The 15,845-nt window shown below is 39.1% G+C and overlaps 1 protein-coding gene across 1 annotated transcript in view; it reads left to right on the forward strand.

Annotated features, from left to right (window-relative positions):
• Positions 1-6,254: 6,254 nt before the first annotated feature.
• The window catches only part of mRpL4 (mitochondrial ribosomal protein L4), a 42,752-nt gene continuing 33,161 nt past the window's right edge, over positions 6,255-15,845 (forward strand). Inside the window, exons 1-2 of the mRNA XM_070102222.1 lie at positions 6,255-6,411; positions 9,239-9,336. Of these exons, the coding sequence (XP_069958323.1) occupies positions 6,367-6,411; positions 9,239-9,336 (143 nt within the window). The 5' untranslated portion in view covers positions 6,255-6,366. The remainder of the gene's footprint in view (positions 6,412-9,238; positions 9,337-15,845) is intronic.

Here is a 15,845-nt window from a genome sequence, read left to right on the forward strand (position 1 = left end):
TGCGTGAGCGTGTTTGATAGGAGTGAATGGAGACAAATGGTTTTTAATACTTGACGTGCTGTTGGAGTGTGAGCAAAGTAACATTTATGAAGGGATTCAGGGAAACCGGCAGGCCGGACTTGAGTCCTGGAGATGGGAAGTACAGTGCCTGCACTCTGAAGGAGGGGTGTTAATGTTGCAGTTTAAAAACTGTAGTGTAAAGCACCCTTCTGGCAAGACAGTGATGGAGTGAATGATGGTGAAAGTTTTTCTTTTTCGGGCCACCCTGCCTTGGTGGGAATCGGCCAGTGTGATAATAAAATAAAAAAACTTCATTGTTAACTAATAACCAAATGTTTAAACATTAAAATAGCATACCTGTGATTGCAATATTTTTGTTATTTAATATAAGGAAAGTTATTCAATATATGTAACTATTTTGCATTAAAGTGGAGAAATCTAATTTATTCATAAATTATCATTTTGTGTAAAAGCTGCAAATTTTGTCTGTTGTAATAAAGTCATAAAAAGAATACTTCGGCTTTATCAGCTTGCTGATAAAGCTGAAGTATTAATTGTTAATGTTTATATTTTTAATGCAGCAAAAGATAGTATATATCTCTTAAGGGTTTAGTGCTTCCCAATTATTATTATAATAATAATAATAATAATAATAATGAGTGTAAAACGAAAGCCTGTAATTGTTTTACATGATGGTAGGATTGCTGGTGGCCTTTTCTCTGTTTCATAAACATGTAAGATTTCAGGTACGTCTTGCTACTTCTACTTACACTTAGGTCACACTACACATGCATGTACAAACATATATATACACACCCAGCTGGGTTTTCTTCTATTTACTTACTAGTTCTTCTTTATTTCCTATTATCTCCATGGGTAAATGGAACAGAATTCTTCCTCTGTAAGCCATGCGTGTCGTAAGAGGCGATTAAAATGCCAGGAGCAAGGGGTTAGTAACCCCTTGCTCCTGGCATATTACTAAATGTATATATTACTAAAATGTATATATTACTAAATGTAAAAGGAGAAACTTTCACTTTTCCTTTTGGGCCACCCCGCCTCGGTGGGATACGGCCGGTGTGGTGAAAGGAAAGGAATAATAATAATATAAAGATTTGATGCATTGAAACGAATGTGAGTTCTCTGGAATGGGTGACCACATTTTGAATCTTTTCCATATATTTCTTGGATCTTATTACTCATTTCTTACCAAAATCCTAGACACAGTATCAGGGAATTTTATTTTGCTAGTTAAGCTGTAAAAAAAAGTGAAGCGGTTATTACTTGCACTAATTTATTATTATTATTATTATGGGAAATACTAAGTCTGTAAGAGTCGCACACCTCTTGAAAAAAGAGAGGCAATCAGATTTTCTCCAGTTACTTGGATCATTACCCCTTCACCAGTATCAAGGCTCTCCTTTGAAAGGACTAGTGTACTTGCAGACAGAAATACAGACCTCATGTACTCATCAAGCATATCAGCACTGTATGATCCATATGGGTTTAGAGCTTTTTTATTAACAAACCCTTCAAGGTGGTGTCTTGATGCTGATGGAATGCCCTTGATCCAACAAATTAGTTACCCTCCTGTTCCTTGGATCAACCCTGATTAGCTCCCATCCTGCAGTGTACAGCTAGCCCTCCACTTTCGTGAGTTCCACTTTCGCGAGCTTCGAACATTTGCGAATGCCCAGTTGTGTGGCGAGTGTTTTGTTTGTTCATTATTTATTATTAAACCATAACATGTATATACAATATTTTACAATGTTTTCATGTGTTTTATGATTTTTTGTGGTTCAATAGGTTAAAGAAGCAGCAGTATTGTTAGACTTAGTAAATGCTCTTATTATATTTCCCTACAATATATTTGTTCATCAAAACATTCGTGAATGCTACAATACAGTATTATATTTCCCTACATCATATTTGTGCACCAAACATTCGCGAATTTTCAAGATTTGCGAGGTTCTTGATCCCCTAACCCTCACAGATGTGGAGGGCCTCCTGTATTACCCCTCCAATGAATATATTATTATAATATAATTAAACAGTACTAGTAATAATAAGAACACACAAATAGGAGGAGGAAAGAAAAAATGAGACATGAAAAAATTGTCTTTATTGAAAGATAAGGTGAAAATAAAACCTCAGAGGCAAGGAGGGTTTTCTTCTTTCACAAAGTACTATAGTGAGTTCCCCTGTTTTACCCAATACAGTAGTGGGTTCCCTGCTTTTACACAATACAACATAGGGTTTCCTTATTTCACCCAGTGTAGAAGTGTTTTTATTCAAAAAGAGGTTAACCAATCTATTATTTATAATCGAGAACTAAGTTTTTATTGGTATTTATGCTTACCAGTGCTTTTATGGAATACAGTGTTAAAAATAAATACCTGGTACCTTTATTAATATATTTTTATTGTATCTGTTTTTCAGTACACTGTATGCTAAATATAAAAAATGCATCATACAAAGATACTGACTCGTCTGTCATAGCAGCTGGAAATCCTGCAAAGTACTGTGTTGTTTGCCATGTTAAGTTTGATTCTGTTTTTATTTGATATGCAAAACTTTCAGATTTTGTCCTAGAACATAGATTCCGTGTATCTTACTAATTAATATGGTGAATGCTCATTTTCCATGGAAAACTTTACCAAGACATATTTAGAGCTATATTTTTTCTATCTATCTAATATTTGCAGTTTACACCATTTAGTTATGTGTTTTGGTACTAGGATAAATAAATAATTTATAAGATAAGCTTATGAAAAGTAATTAAGTACAAAAATGTATAGTAGGAAATGAATGTGCAAATGCATTCATAATGATGTCATATATAAAAGGTTTCATCTTTTCCATGTTTGCAACATATTAAGATGGTCATCATTTAAGTCTCTTATCCCTGTCATAAAGTATTATTAATGATGTTATGATATAAAAAGGTTTCATGTTTTTCATGTTTGTCAACACATTCAGATGGCCATTATTAAGTTTATAATTCATTGTGTCGATATAAAAGGTTTTATCATTTTCATGTTTGTTGGCATATTAGAGATATTAATGTTTTACAGCATAAGAATATGTAAATTCACTAAAATACATGTGATATGAAAAACATTAGATACACATTACTGTACAATCTTTCATTTACTGAAATATTGTAAAAACTAATTCTCTAACCTATTTGTTGTTTATATGAAGCTTTCTTGTTAATGTAGTCATTGTTATGTATTGTTCAATAAAGTACTTTTTATTCAAATGTATGGACAGTATCGCCCTACTTTATTCACAGCTTGATTGGGAGAAGCAATATTTAAAAGTTTTTGGCAAGAACTGAACAATTTGGGTCTGTTTTACAAGACTTAATGGTAATTCTACATGAAATGACTAATACACTGTGCACAGCCACATTTTTGTGGTGCAGGAATTGTAATTATTATTATTATTATTATAATCAAAAAAGAAGCGCGGAGGAATTGTAAGCTTCATAGATGCTGTGAGCTGTACAAGCAGGGGCTTTCCCTGCCAGTGAAGTCCCATCTGCAGAGGCTAACAACTGCCCAAGTGTATATTCTGTGCATGGCAGTCCTTCCAGAGAGGAACCCCTCAAGGAAGGCTCCTTGATGTTGGTGAGGGGCTCTTGATTTAGGGAATTGGATCTGTGCTCCAGTTCCCCGAATTAAGCCTGAATGCCTTCCACATCCCCCCCCCAGGCGCTGTATAATCCTCCGGGTTTAGCGCTTCCCCCTTGATTATAATAATAATAATCCAGAGAGGAAGCTAACAGCCAGTACTTGATTAATGTCCCTCAAGGGAGGCAGGTGCCTTTAAGCCAGTGAAGGGCTCTTGATCTAAGAAACTGAAGTTATGCTGTATTTCTTGGACTGAACCTGAACACTTCCCATTCCCAAGGAGCTATATGACCACAGTGGATTGGGCCATTCCCTTTGATTAAAACAAAATATATGGTATCCAGGGACAGCACTCACCTCATGAGGGTCATATAATGTTGCATGATAGAGGTGATGAAGATGATGGGAGAGTGGGGGAGAAAAGATGGTGATGAGGGAATTCAAATTCTTTATTTCAGCATGATACAGCTGTAGGTTTAGCCCTTTTTTATTATAATAATAATAATAATAATCAGCATGATACAATATTTGTACAGAGATGGGTGACATTTAGGTGTACACGCAGAAAGCCCTTAGTATGCAGAGCATTTCGGGCAAACTAAAACCTATCATAAAACCAATAAGGCAATAATTAGTTGATTCATATGTACATGATCTCAAATGGTTTTAACAGTAAACGCTTTTATCATATTGAACTGTCTTAAGGATTTTAGGCTGGCTTATGAATACAGTTAATGAGGATTCTTGCATATTAGATGGGTATCACTGAATGGATTGGGGTCACAAATGATAAATTGGTGTCAATAAATCAGAGTCTGCAGTATTATTACATCCATGGGAAGTTGCTGAGATGATATAATTCCCGGCAGTTTATTCTATGGTGTTGGTAGTAGCAATTAATGAGGTTTCTATACTGATACCTGTTCCTGTTTAGTACATACTCATGTTGATGGAGAATTTGTAAAGCATATAATACTAGTGATTTTGCAATTTTCAAACCAGATAACACAAACTTCAATGACAAATAATAAGTAAATGTATTCCTATATCCTGCAACACAAAGGAGAAATGTATTCAGAGCATTACTGATGTCGCAAACTAGACATGCTTTGATTGCTGCAGTCTGAGAGGAAGCCCCTGTACTTCAAATGCCTGCCCATAATGCTCTGCATACAAAGGGCTTTTGGCATGTTCACCCAACTACTTTAATTCATTGTACAACTATGTATCATATCCAAATAAAATATATGAATACGTATATGAAATTTAGGAGGCCTAGGAACTTCCGCTCAACTCCTTCATCCCTTGAGGGGCTCTTGATCCAAAGAATTGGACCCATCCTCCCCTTGAATTGAATTATCGCTTCCTATTCCCTAGACATTGTATGACTTGTGGGTTTAGCACTTCTCCATAAATATAAAAATAAATAATTTCCTTGCTGATGGTTCTTTCTAAGTGTTGGTTGGTTGGTTTTATCTGGTGTTGGTGGCTCGCTGAGTGTTCACTCAAGTGAGTGTGACCCCTCAAGGAAGGTTCCTTGATGTTGGTGAGGGGCTCTTGATTTAGGGAATTGGATCTGTGCTCCAGTTCCCCGAATTAAGCCTGAATGCCTTCCACATCCCCCCCCTAGGCGCTGTATAATCCTCCGGGTTTAGCGCTTCCCCCTTGATTATAATAATCAAGTGAGTGTGTATCAACTCTTTAACAGGACTTTTGCGCCAGTCATCGTTGAGTGCGGACGTCTCGCTCTTGCTTGAGTATCAGTGACAGATTTCCCCCATTCTCTCTGGGATAATTGTCCTCATTTAGTTTGACCGCCGGTCACTCTCAGGACTCGGTTCTAGCCGACCCCCCCTCAAGGAAGGTTCCTTGATGTTGGTGAGGGGCTCTTGATTTAGGGAATTGGATCTGTGCTCCAGTTCCCCGAATTAAGCCTGAATGTCTTCCACATCTCCCCCCCAGGCGCTGTATAATCCTCCGGGTTTAGCGCTTCCCCCTTGATTATAATAATCTAGCCGACCCTCAAAGGAGGTTTCTTGACGCTGGTGAAGGGTTCTTGATCTAGGGAATTGGATCAGTGCTCCAGTTCCCTGAATACCTTTCATCCCCCTCCCCTACAGGCACTATATAATCCTATGGATTTAGCGCTCCCCGGTGGCCTGGTGGCTAAAGCTCCCGCTTCACACACGGAGGGCCCAGGTTCGATTCCCGGCGGGTGGAAATATTTCGACACGTTTCCTTACACCTGTTGTCCTGTTCACCTAGCAGCAAATAGGTACCTGGGTGTTAGTCGACTGGTGTGGGTCGCATCCTGGGGGACAAGATTAAGGACCCCAATGGAAATAAGTTAGACAGTCCTCGATGACGCACTGACTTTCTTGGGTTATCCTGGGTGGCTAACCCTCCGGGGTTAAAAATCCGAACGAAATCTTATCTTAATTCCAGCCAGGTCCATTTTTCCGCTCTGCAAACATTTCTTTTACGGTTTTTGGTGGGTAGCCGGTTGCTGAACTCAGGTGAGGGTGACTCGTTCTGCTGGGGATTGAAGGTGGTCCACCTGATCTACTTGGGAACTTCTTGTGTCTGTTTTTATTTATAAAGGAATTCCTGTTCCCTTTTCTTTCATAGCTCAGCTGTGGACAACGTATCTTCTCCGTACATGAGGAAGCAGGAATGACACTGCTTAAGTTGTCACTGGTCCTTACAAACCCGACCAGAACACCATTGTATTATGGCTCAAAGATTATTTTATCCTACTCTTCGAAATTCTTTAAGGGTAAGTTTATTTAGCTACAGGTACACACACCCTGTATAGTCCTTGTGGCTTAGCGCTTCTTTTTGATTATAATAATAATAATACAGGTACACACATACAATTATCATATATAATGTAAATTACCAACGATAATCCAAAATGTCTGACTGATTTATTTCCATTGTTATTGGTATTTCCATTGGGGTGAGTAGTCTCATATTTTTGTAGAATTGTTCGTCTCCATGGAGGTTCCTTGATATAGGTGAGGTGAGGGGTGTTTGATCCAAGGAATTATACCTGGCCTCTCATTTATTGGACCCTTTTTAGGTTTAGTGCTTACTTTGATTATATTATAATCGCCCATTCCTTGGATGAACCTGAGGGCCAAGTCTCAAATTTGCACACTGCCATAAAAATGTACAGGAGTGAGAGATATGAGAGGAAGTGTAAAATAGACCATATAAAGCAGGGTTGCCATAAGCACGGTAAGAAAGTTTATTTAGGTATAGGTACACATGAGTACAATCATCATACATAGTGTAAATTACCTAGGATAACCCAAAAGAGTCAGTGACTTATATCCATTGGGGTCCTTGATAACTCAACATTTGTGGTCCAAGACCCCTCAAGGAAGGTTCCTTGACGCTGGTGAGGGGGCTCTTGTTCTAGGGAACTGGATCTGTGCTCCAGTTCCCTGAATGCCTTCCATCCCCCCCTCCACATGAGCTGTATAATCCTACGGGTTTAGTGCTCCCCCATGATTATAATATATAATAATAACATGGTCCAAGACTGTTCAACCTGCTTAGCAGCAATATCAGAAATTCAAAATTCAAAATTTTTATTTCTTTGCATGTCATGTAATAAAATATTGTGTACACAAAGAAAGATACTAGCATGCATGAGCATTTTGCGCAGACTAACCCTAATGCTCACACACTACTTAAAACTAGACATAGGTTATGGAGTGGTAAATGTCAATGTAAATTTTAATGTAGAAGTTTTCAAAAGGAAACATGAGTATTGCCAAGTACCAGATCAACCAACCGATGATGGCTATGTGGGAGAGCCCCTCAAGGAAGGTTCCTTGATGTTGGTGAGGGGCTCTTGATTTAGGGAATTGGATCTGTGCTCCAGTTCCCCAAATTAAGCCTGAATGCCTTCCACATCCCCCCCAGGCGCTGTATAATCCTCCGGGTTTAGCGCTTCCCCCTTGATTGTAATAATAATAATATGTGGGAGAGCACACTGCCAACAGCAAAAGACCGGTTGAACAGGCAAGCAACAGAAAAACCTGGGCCCCAAGCTGGGCTCCAAGGGTAGAAAAACTCAAAACTGGTCACAGCCATGTCTTGTATATTAATGATTCCAGGGATAATTCCCTCCCCTAAGCCAGTCTCATACCTAAACTGGGATTTGAAAACAGATGACTTTTAAAACTGGTCATGGTTGTACAGTGGAACCTCGGATTTTGGCTGTAATTTGTTCCAGAAGGTCTGCCGTAATCCGTTCCAGAAGGTCGGCCTAAATCCGAAAAGGGAGAAAACAGAAGTAATATTTCCCAGAGGAATTAATGTAAATACACTTAATCCATTCCAAACACCCAAAAATATTAGCAAAAAATACATTTTTTAAAGATTAACTATAGTTTTACATACACAAAAAAATGAGAACTAAATGAAATGACTAATGAAATGGATAAATGAACATTTAACATCACATTTACCTTTATTGAAGATTCTTGTTGGTGTATGGAAGACAAGGAGGAGGAGACATGGAGGACTGATTATTGTTTGGAAGGGGAATCCTGCTCCATAAGGACTTCAGGTATTTAGTCCCTATCTGGAGTTACTTCCCTTCTTTGTCTTTTACTGGCACTAGGACCAACTTGAGAGTCACTGCACCCCTGTCGCAAAAAAAACTGTCAAGAGTGGTCTGTTTCTGGCGTCTCTTTAAGATTTGCCTGAAGTGGGACAAGGTTTTGTAACTGAACATGTTGCAAATATGGCACAAATGTCCTTAATCGCTAAAGAAGGCACCTTCTTCCCTCTCTTCTCCTCCTCCTCTGAACCTATTTCCTCAGCTGTGGTCTGTTGCTGTTGCAGATGAAGAGGTCTTGCAGCTCTTCAGTGGTTAACTCTTGGCCCCACGGTGGCTTATTTTGCAATTGCATTCAATAAACAACCACAAAAAAAAATGGTTTACAATGAAATGCTTGGATGAAGGTGCGGAGTGTTGTTCACTTACCAAGAGACACAGCCAGACTGACTCATTCACATGGCGTGGTGGGCGGACATGTCCAATGCGGCCGATTTCTGAGTTGCCAGCCGAAATCCAGGATAAAATTTGGGCCAGAAAAGCAGCCGAAATCCAATTTGGCTGGTATCTGCACCGGCCAATATCCAGGGGTCCATTGTATTACATGTTTATGGAACTGTGTTATTACTGTTTATGCATAGCAGCACATGTGTAGATTTTCTAGGATTACCCAAAAAAGTCAGATAAATAAATGGCCTGATGAGGCCCTGTTAATTAATTCCTATTCAGCCCAACTTGGCAACACAAAATAAAATGTAATGTCCTCAGAATCTCCCACCTGCATGAGCCAAAATCTTCTGCTCTATGAGATATGTATACTGTACACTGTACTATACTATGTGTCATAATTTTTTACGTAAATACTGTATTATTTTAATGCATTGTTGCCAAAGTTATAATATTCCATTCTTGCTATCAGCCATGCCTCATATACAGCACAGTATACTGTGTAACATGTCCCTTTTATGCAGTTTATTGAATCCAATACCTTTATCAAACAAGTTGTTACTTCCTGAAATGCATTTTTCAGTGTTTTGGCACAACACCAGGATGGCAGACAGAAGCAGTAGCAGTTCCCCAAGCTCCTTCAGCTCCGCTGATTTTGAATGAAACATCTGAGATTGACAAGTGAGCTCATTTTACTCTAGACCTGATTCTCAAGTTTTAACCCTTTACCAGGCCTGGGAAAGGGTAATCACCCCTTTACCAAGAGTGGAAAAGGGTGATCACCCCTCTCCAGGCCTGGTAAAGGGTTAAAATTAAAAAATCGTTTTCATGCTAAGCATTTTTCATGTTTATTCATAATTGTATTTTGTATTTACAGTGGAACCTCAGATATTGAACTGCTCCCAATTCGACCAATTATGTAAGTGTATTTTTGTAAGTGTATTTTTGAGGGTCTGAAATGAACTAATCTAATTTACATTATTCCTGATGGGAATAAATTTGTTTGGTAATGGCACTCGAACAGCCATCTGGAATGAAGAAAGTTTGATATTTGAGGTTCCACCGTATAATATTTCTTTAAAATTTTGAATAACTTGGCATTTCTCTTAATTCTCGGTTTTCTTTTCCACGTACCCAGATTTTCCTTCAATCTTCCACTCCCTCTTCTTTGATTGCTTGTTTTACGTAGATAAACCTTTACTAAATTTTCCACATCCACTTTTTTTTTTTCCAGTCACCTAAGCTATCAGAGCAATGTAATTGTATTGACTCAAAATAGAGCGAAACACCAACGTCAAAGACCTGGGAGTGATCATGTCGGAGGATCTCACCTTCAAGGACCATAACATTGTATCAATCGCATCTGCTAGAAAAATGACAGGATGGATAATGAGAACCTTCAAAACTAGGCAGGCCAAGCCCATGATGACACTCTTCAGGTCACTTGTTCTATCTAGGCTGGAATATTGCTGCACACTAACAGCACCTTTCAAGGCAGGTGAAATTGCCGACCTAGAAAATGTACAGAGAACTTTCACGGCGCGCATAACGGAGATAAAACACCTCAATTACTGGGAGCGCTTGAGGTTCCTAAACCTTTATTCCCTGGAACGCAGGAGGGAGAGATACATGATTATATACACCTGGAAGATCCTAGAGGGACTAGTACCGAACTTGCACACGAAAATCACTCTTAGATTTTAGATTTTGCCACCGAAGTGGCTAGTTTATTGTGCACCCCATATCCATCCTGTGGACGGTAGCGCGAGAGCATATGGATACACAAAAGGCCTAGGAACTAGGCCCCAAAGGGTTAACAGGAATACATATGGATTTATATCTACATATCTATAGTTCACTTATCTGTTACAAGCAAATTTAGGAAATTTGCTTAGTATATCTGGTATCTTATTTTCATTAATAAGATATCTTGACATGTCACATAGGTTATTATACTGTCTGTCTCTGTATTCCTCAATAAGTGGACAATTAAGCACATAGTGTTCAAGAGAGTGACCATATGCCTGATCACATAATTTACATTTAGTTTGATCATCATCTGTGTGTCTCCCAAACTGCCAGAAGTACTTGTAACCAAGCCTAAGCCTGGCCACTACAACATCAGTCAGTCTGTTCACATTGCAAGTTGCTCCATAAACATACTTATCTACGTTCATGTTATCATAGTGGGTTATAGATCTACTCAGGCTTCTAACTGCATTCCTATAACAATCATTTTCATTATTTACTTCTCTCCTAATATTATTCCTAATGCTAGACACAGTTATACCAAAGTTATATTCTACATTCTCCTTCTCGATACTCTTCTTGGCTAACATATCAACTTTATCATGAAGGAGTAATCCAATGTGTGATGGGATCCATAGCAATTGTACATTAATTCCTTTGTCCCTAATTTTTGAGTATCTATACCTGGCTTCCCCAATGAGCATGTTGTTGGAGTCATTATATGAGCCAAGAGCCTTCAATGATGACATAGAATCAGTAATGATGATAGAGTCAAGCTCAGTGTCATAGGTTAGCTTTAGCGCCATTAGGATTGCAAACAATTCAGTTTGCAGTGTAGACGCCCAGTTGTTAATTCTTATGCCTAACTCAACAAATTTATTATCGTTCTTAACTAGGGAGGTGGCAACAAGAGCAGATGCAGCCCTGCCAGAAGACTCCTGTTTAGATCCATCAGTGTATATAACTTGTGATAACTTGTTACTACCAGCTAGGTGAGAAATTTCTTCTTGAGCAGTTGCTCTAACAAGAGATTTAAGGAAGGGATTACTAGCAATGAGCTTCTTGGGAGGGACTTGTAGGTATGTGATATTAAATGAACACATCTTCCATGGAGGGGTGAAATGCTCTTGTTGCCTACAGTGATACAGTTCATGCAGGTTATAAAACTTAATGCAATTGCACGTTTTCACAATCCATTTAGATCTGTGTGTATTTACCTCTAGACACTTGGTAAGATTCACTGTGACAGTGTCTGGTTCGTTTCTCAACATTCTAATACCGAGTACAGTGTTAATTTCAACAATCCTATCACTGATACTAGAAATACCAAGCTCCTTCCTCATGTTAAGAACTTTTGTAGATCTGGGACAGCCAAGAATAATCCTGAGAGCTTCATTTTGCATTAACTCCAAGGGTCGGAGAGAACTTTCTCTAGCTAATATCAACATGGGAGCAGCATAATCAATTAAGGACCTAACATAGGCTATGTACATCATTCTCACGATTCTCACATTTGCACCATAGTTGGGATTGTAGCCAGCAACAGCTTTGAGAGCATTTAGCCTAGCTTTACATTTCTTGTTTAGTTGTGGTATAGTGGATTTGTTAAAGGGTACATCTACACCAAGATATCTGTAAGTTTTAACGTAGCTAATGATTTCACCCTGCAAATAGATGGGTGGGGGATGTCGTTTGCTTGTTAATATCTTAGTTTTAGAGGAAGATATTATGAGGCCTAGTCGATTACAAATTGCTTGAACTTCATTAAGAATGGTATTCATCTTCTTATGCCCTGTTGTATGGATCATGATATCATCAGCATAGCTTATAGCTATATGTTTAGGTGAGGCAGGTAGAGCATTTAGGAGAGCATTAATCAGAATATTAAATAGCATGGGACTAAGAACTCCTCCCTGCGGTGTACCTAAAGACATTTCTTTAGAATCACTTCTGAAGCCTTGGTAAAGGACAGAGGATACTCTATTTGACAGGTATCCTATTATCCAGCAGAGTAAGCTACCACCAATATTCATTTTGGCTAGTTCATGTAGTATAACGGTTCTGTTCGCAATATCAAATGCAGATTTTAGATCAAGAAAAGTGGTAAAACTAGTAGAGGTGTGTGCAGTGAGAAAGGTGGAAATACAGTTCTGCACACTTTTACCTTTCATGAACCCATAGAGGTAGGGGGAAAGTTGATGTCTGATTCTGTAGTACAGTCTGTTAAGCATCATTCTTTCAAAAGTTTTACAAAGACAACTAGTTAAGGAGATCGGCCTAAATGTATCAGGCTGTTGGGGCTTAGGGATAGGCACAATGAGACTATTGGTCCAGGAAGTAGGAAGAACGCCCTCAATGTAACTGAGATTATACAGTGCCAACAAAGGGTTATCAGGCACGTGCCTTAGAGTTCTGAGAATATCATAGGTTATACCATCCTCTCCAGGAGCAGTTGATCGACCTTTGGTTAATGCATTATCTAATTCATACTCGGTAAAGAGGCAATCACTCTCATCAATATTTTGGCTCATAAAATTAATCAGTTTCAACATTTCTTCAGAAGTACTCTCTAAATTTTTTCTAATATGAGATGGAAGGCTTTCATGCCTGGATGTTTTGGACCAGTCATTTATGAGGTCATTTGCTTTTTCAAGAGGAAAGGGATGAGCAACATTGCCAGTCTTTTTCCTGGTTATTTTATTTATACCTTTCCAAGCCAAACTCAAAGGGGTGGACCTATTTAATCCACTAACAAACTGTTCCCATTCCTGTTGCCTAAGTTCTTCCTTTCTATTCCTTGCATTTGTTAGTGCAGCTTGGAACGTTCTGAGCAGGTCTGGGGTTCTACATTCACGGTATGCTTTACCAATCCTCCTAGCTGCATGTGTTAGATTGCGCAGCTGTGGATCATTATAGTATTTACATTGGTTTTTATTGTTATTTATAGTGGAGGGTTTTTGTTTCCTATTCCTGCCCACTTGATCTGTGAGAACACTCTCAATAGTGGTAATTAAATCATCATTAAATTTTTGTGTGCCAATGGGCTCGTAATTCTTATACCATTGATCCAAGTGGTTAATAAAGTTGTCTCTGTGTTCTGGTTTGAGAATAAGTTTCCTCCTTCTGTATTTAGCTCCTTGATTGCTGGAGATGTGATCAAGATTGACAGTTGTTAGTCTTGGGAAGTGATCAGATAGAAGATCATCAACTATGACAGAGTCATGCATCGTATATGATGTATTAAATCCAAGACACAGATCTAGTATGCCACCATATATGTGAGTAGGCTCAGTAGTGCCCACAATTCGAACATTATCATGCTCATTTAGCAATCTCACTAGTTTAGTTCCATTGGTGTTTGTTATAGACCCACCAATATTCTTATGTCTGGCATTAAAATCTCCAAGAATGATGGTAGGTTCACTATTGATGCGATCTGGTAAAGCATCAGGTCGAAGCTGGTTCGCTGGGGCATAGAGATTAAAAATGTTTATGGAAAAATCGCCTGCATATACTTTGACACCATGATACTGCATGTTAACTCGACTCTGCAAGGAAAGGAGTGAATGTGGCAAGCTCTTTCTGACATACATCACACAACAGTTGGTTGACCTTAGGTTATAAGCTGCATATCCAGGCAAGTTTGGTGGAGGTGCTCCATCTTTCAATCTACATTCCTGCAAACAGATGACATCAATATTCTTGGTTGCACTAATATGATGTAAGTCAGGCAACCGCTTCCTGATGGAAGCAATGTTCCATGAAAAGATTTGTAATGTATCCATTGTAGTGAGTTATTACAATCTCTTGCTCATAAGATGGTAAAACTATTATGCTTTGACTACAGTGTGCAGATACTTAAGAGCAAATAGCATAGTTTGTACGTCTTTATCTTCAGGACCTTTATTTTTAAGCATTTTTCGGCATTTTGGCAGCCAGTGATAAGGCAAGTCTTGAAGGCAAGAGTTATGGGCTTCTTTCTCACAAATTGCTGGAAGCTGAACGGAGATTGCTGCACTTTTGACATCATCACCATGCTCAAGAGCATCATCCTGATTACATATATTTATTAAACTTGTCAGGATCTGTTCAAGATGCTCAATTTTTTTCTGGAAAGTTGTTATAATATGAGGAAGGTCAGGCGAATCCAATGCCTCTCCGGAGGATGGCACTTCTGGGTTAGTGCTTTCTTTAACACCTATCACCTTAACAGGTACCATGGTTACATTAGTGTTCTCTGTTTCATCATTCATTGCAGGTAGGTCCTGTGCATCTGACTCATCTCCAATTTCCAGGGAGGTTACCTGTGTGGTGTCCGTCTGACTGTTGTAGTTGTGTGTATTGGGAGAAATGACAAACTCATCCCCATATTCAGGTGTAGCCATAGGTATCTGTAGTGGCAGACCAGTAGTTCCATATGTGCTAGCAGGGATGGCTAGCTCCTCCACAGCTGGTGTGTGTGATGGCATTCTGGTATCACCAGAATCCTTTGCAGTGAGGTGGGGTTCTTGCACACTTTGCAGAGGTTCAGTCTCAGATCTGGCTGTGGTAGACTGGATGGCCCCATCCTCAGTTACCATTAAAGGACTGTTATCAGGTTTACATCGAAGGTTGTTTGGGTTCTGACTGCAGTCCTTGTGGGAAACTGTAACCCCAACTTCTTTACAGTTAATACACTTAAATTTTCGGCTGTCAGGGCCTACTGTGCATTCTCTAGTGGAATGTTTCCCAGCACACTTACCACACCAAGAATGTAGTATTCCACAGTCTACTGCAACATGGCCATAGTGCTGGCATTTGTAACACCTACGTTTAGGGGGTAGGTACACTTCGATGTTTAGGAAACGTAAACCATGCACCCAGATATTCCGGGGGAGGGGCACAGGACCTACCCAACTGGCAATAATTTGGGATTTTCCTTTAAGTCTTTTAGGCTTGATGATATGCTCACTTAGAGTCAGATGGGATGGGTCCATGCAGAGAGGGTATCCAAAGATTATGATACTGACCCATTTTTTAAAGTGGTGAGTGTCTGATGGAGGTCGGAGCAGCTTAATATCCCCATAAGGTGTACTAAGTAGATCATTAATCAGCTCTTTATTCTGTTCCACAAACACAAAGTTGTGTGTGTTTTTCCTAAATTGGATCCTTGAGTTAGGATGCTTGTTTACAGCTTCCATTAGCCATGCACACTTAGCAGGCAGCGGGGTGTTGTCAGGGAAGTTCAGCTTAACACATTCTTCCTTTGAAGAAAGACTTCTTGCAGCCTCTGTGCACCAAGGACGTTTAGTATCACATTGTGTACGAGTCAAGTGAGTCTGACTACGTCGACGCTCTAGCCCTTTCTCACTTTTTCTCTTTTGTTTACTTTTAAAGGTCTGGAAGCTATCTTCATTTCCATCACCTGCAGAAATAGGTTCCTCTATGACAGTTGCCATGTT

The sequence above is a fragment of the Cherax quadricarinatus genome, chromosome 80 (genome assembly GCF_038502225.1).
Source record: "Cherax quadricarinatus isolate ZL_2023a chromosome 80, ASM3850222v1, whole genome shotgun sequence".
Taxonomy (NCBI): domain Eukaryota; kingdom Metazoa; phylum Arthropoda; class Malacostraca; order Decapoda; family Parastacidae; genus Cherax; species Cherax quadricarinatus.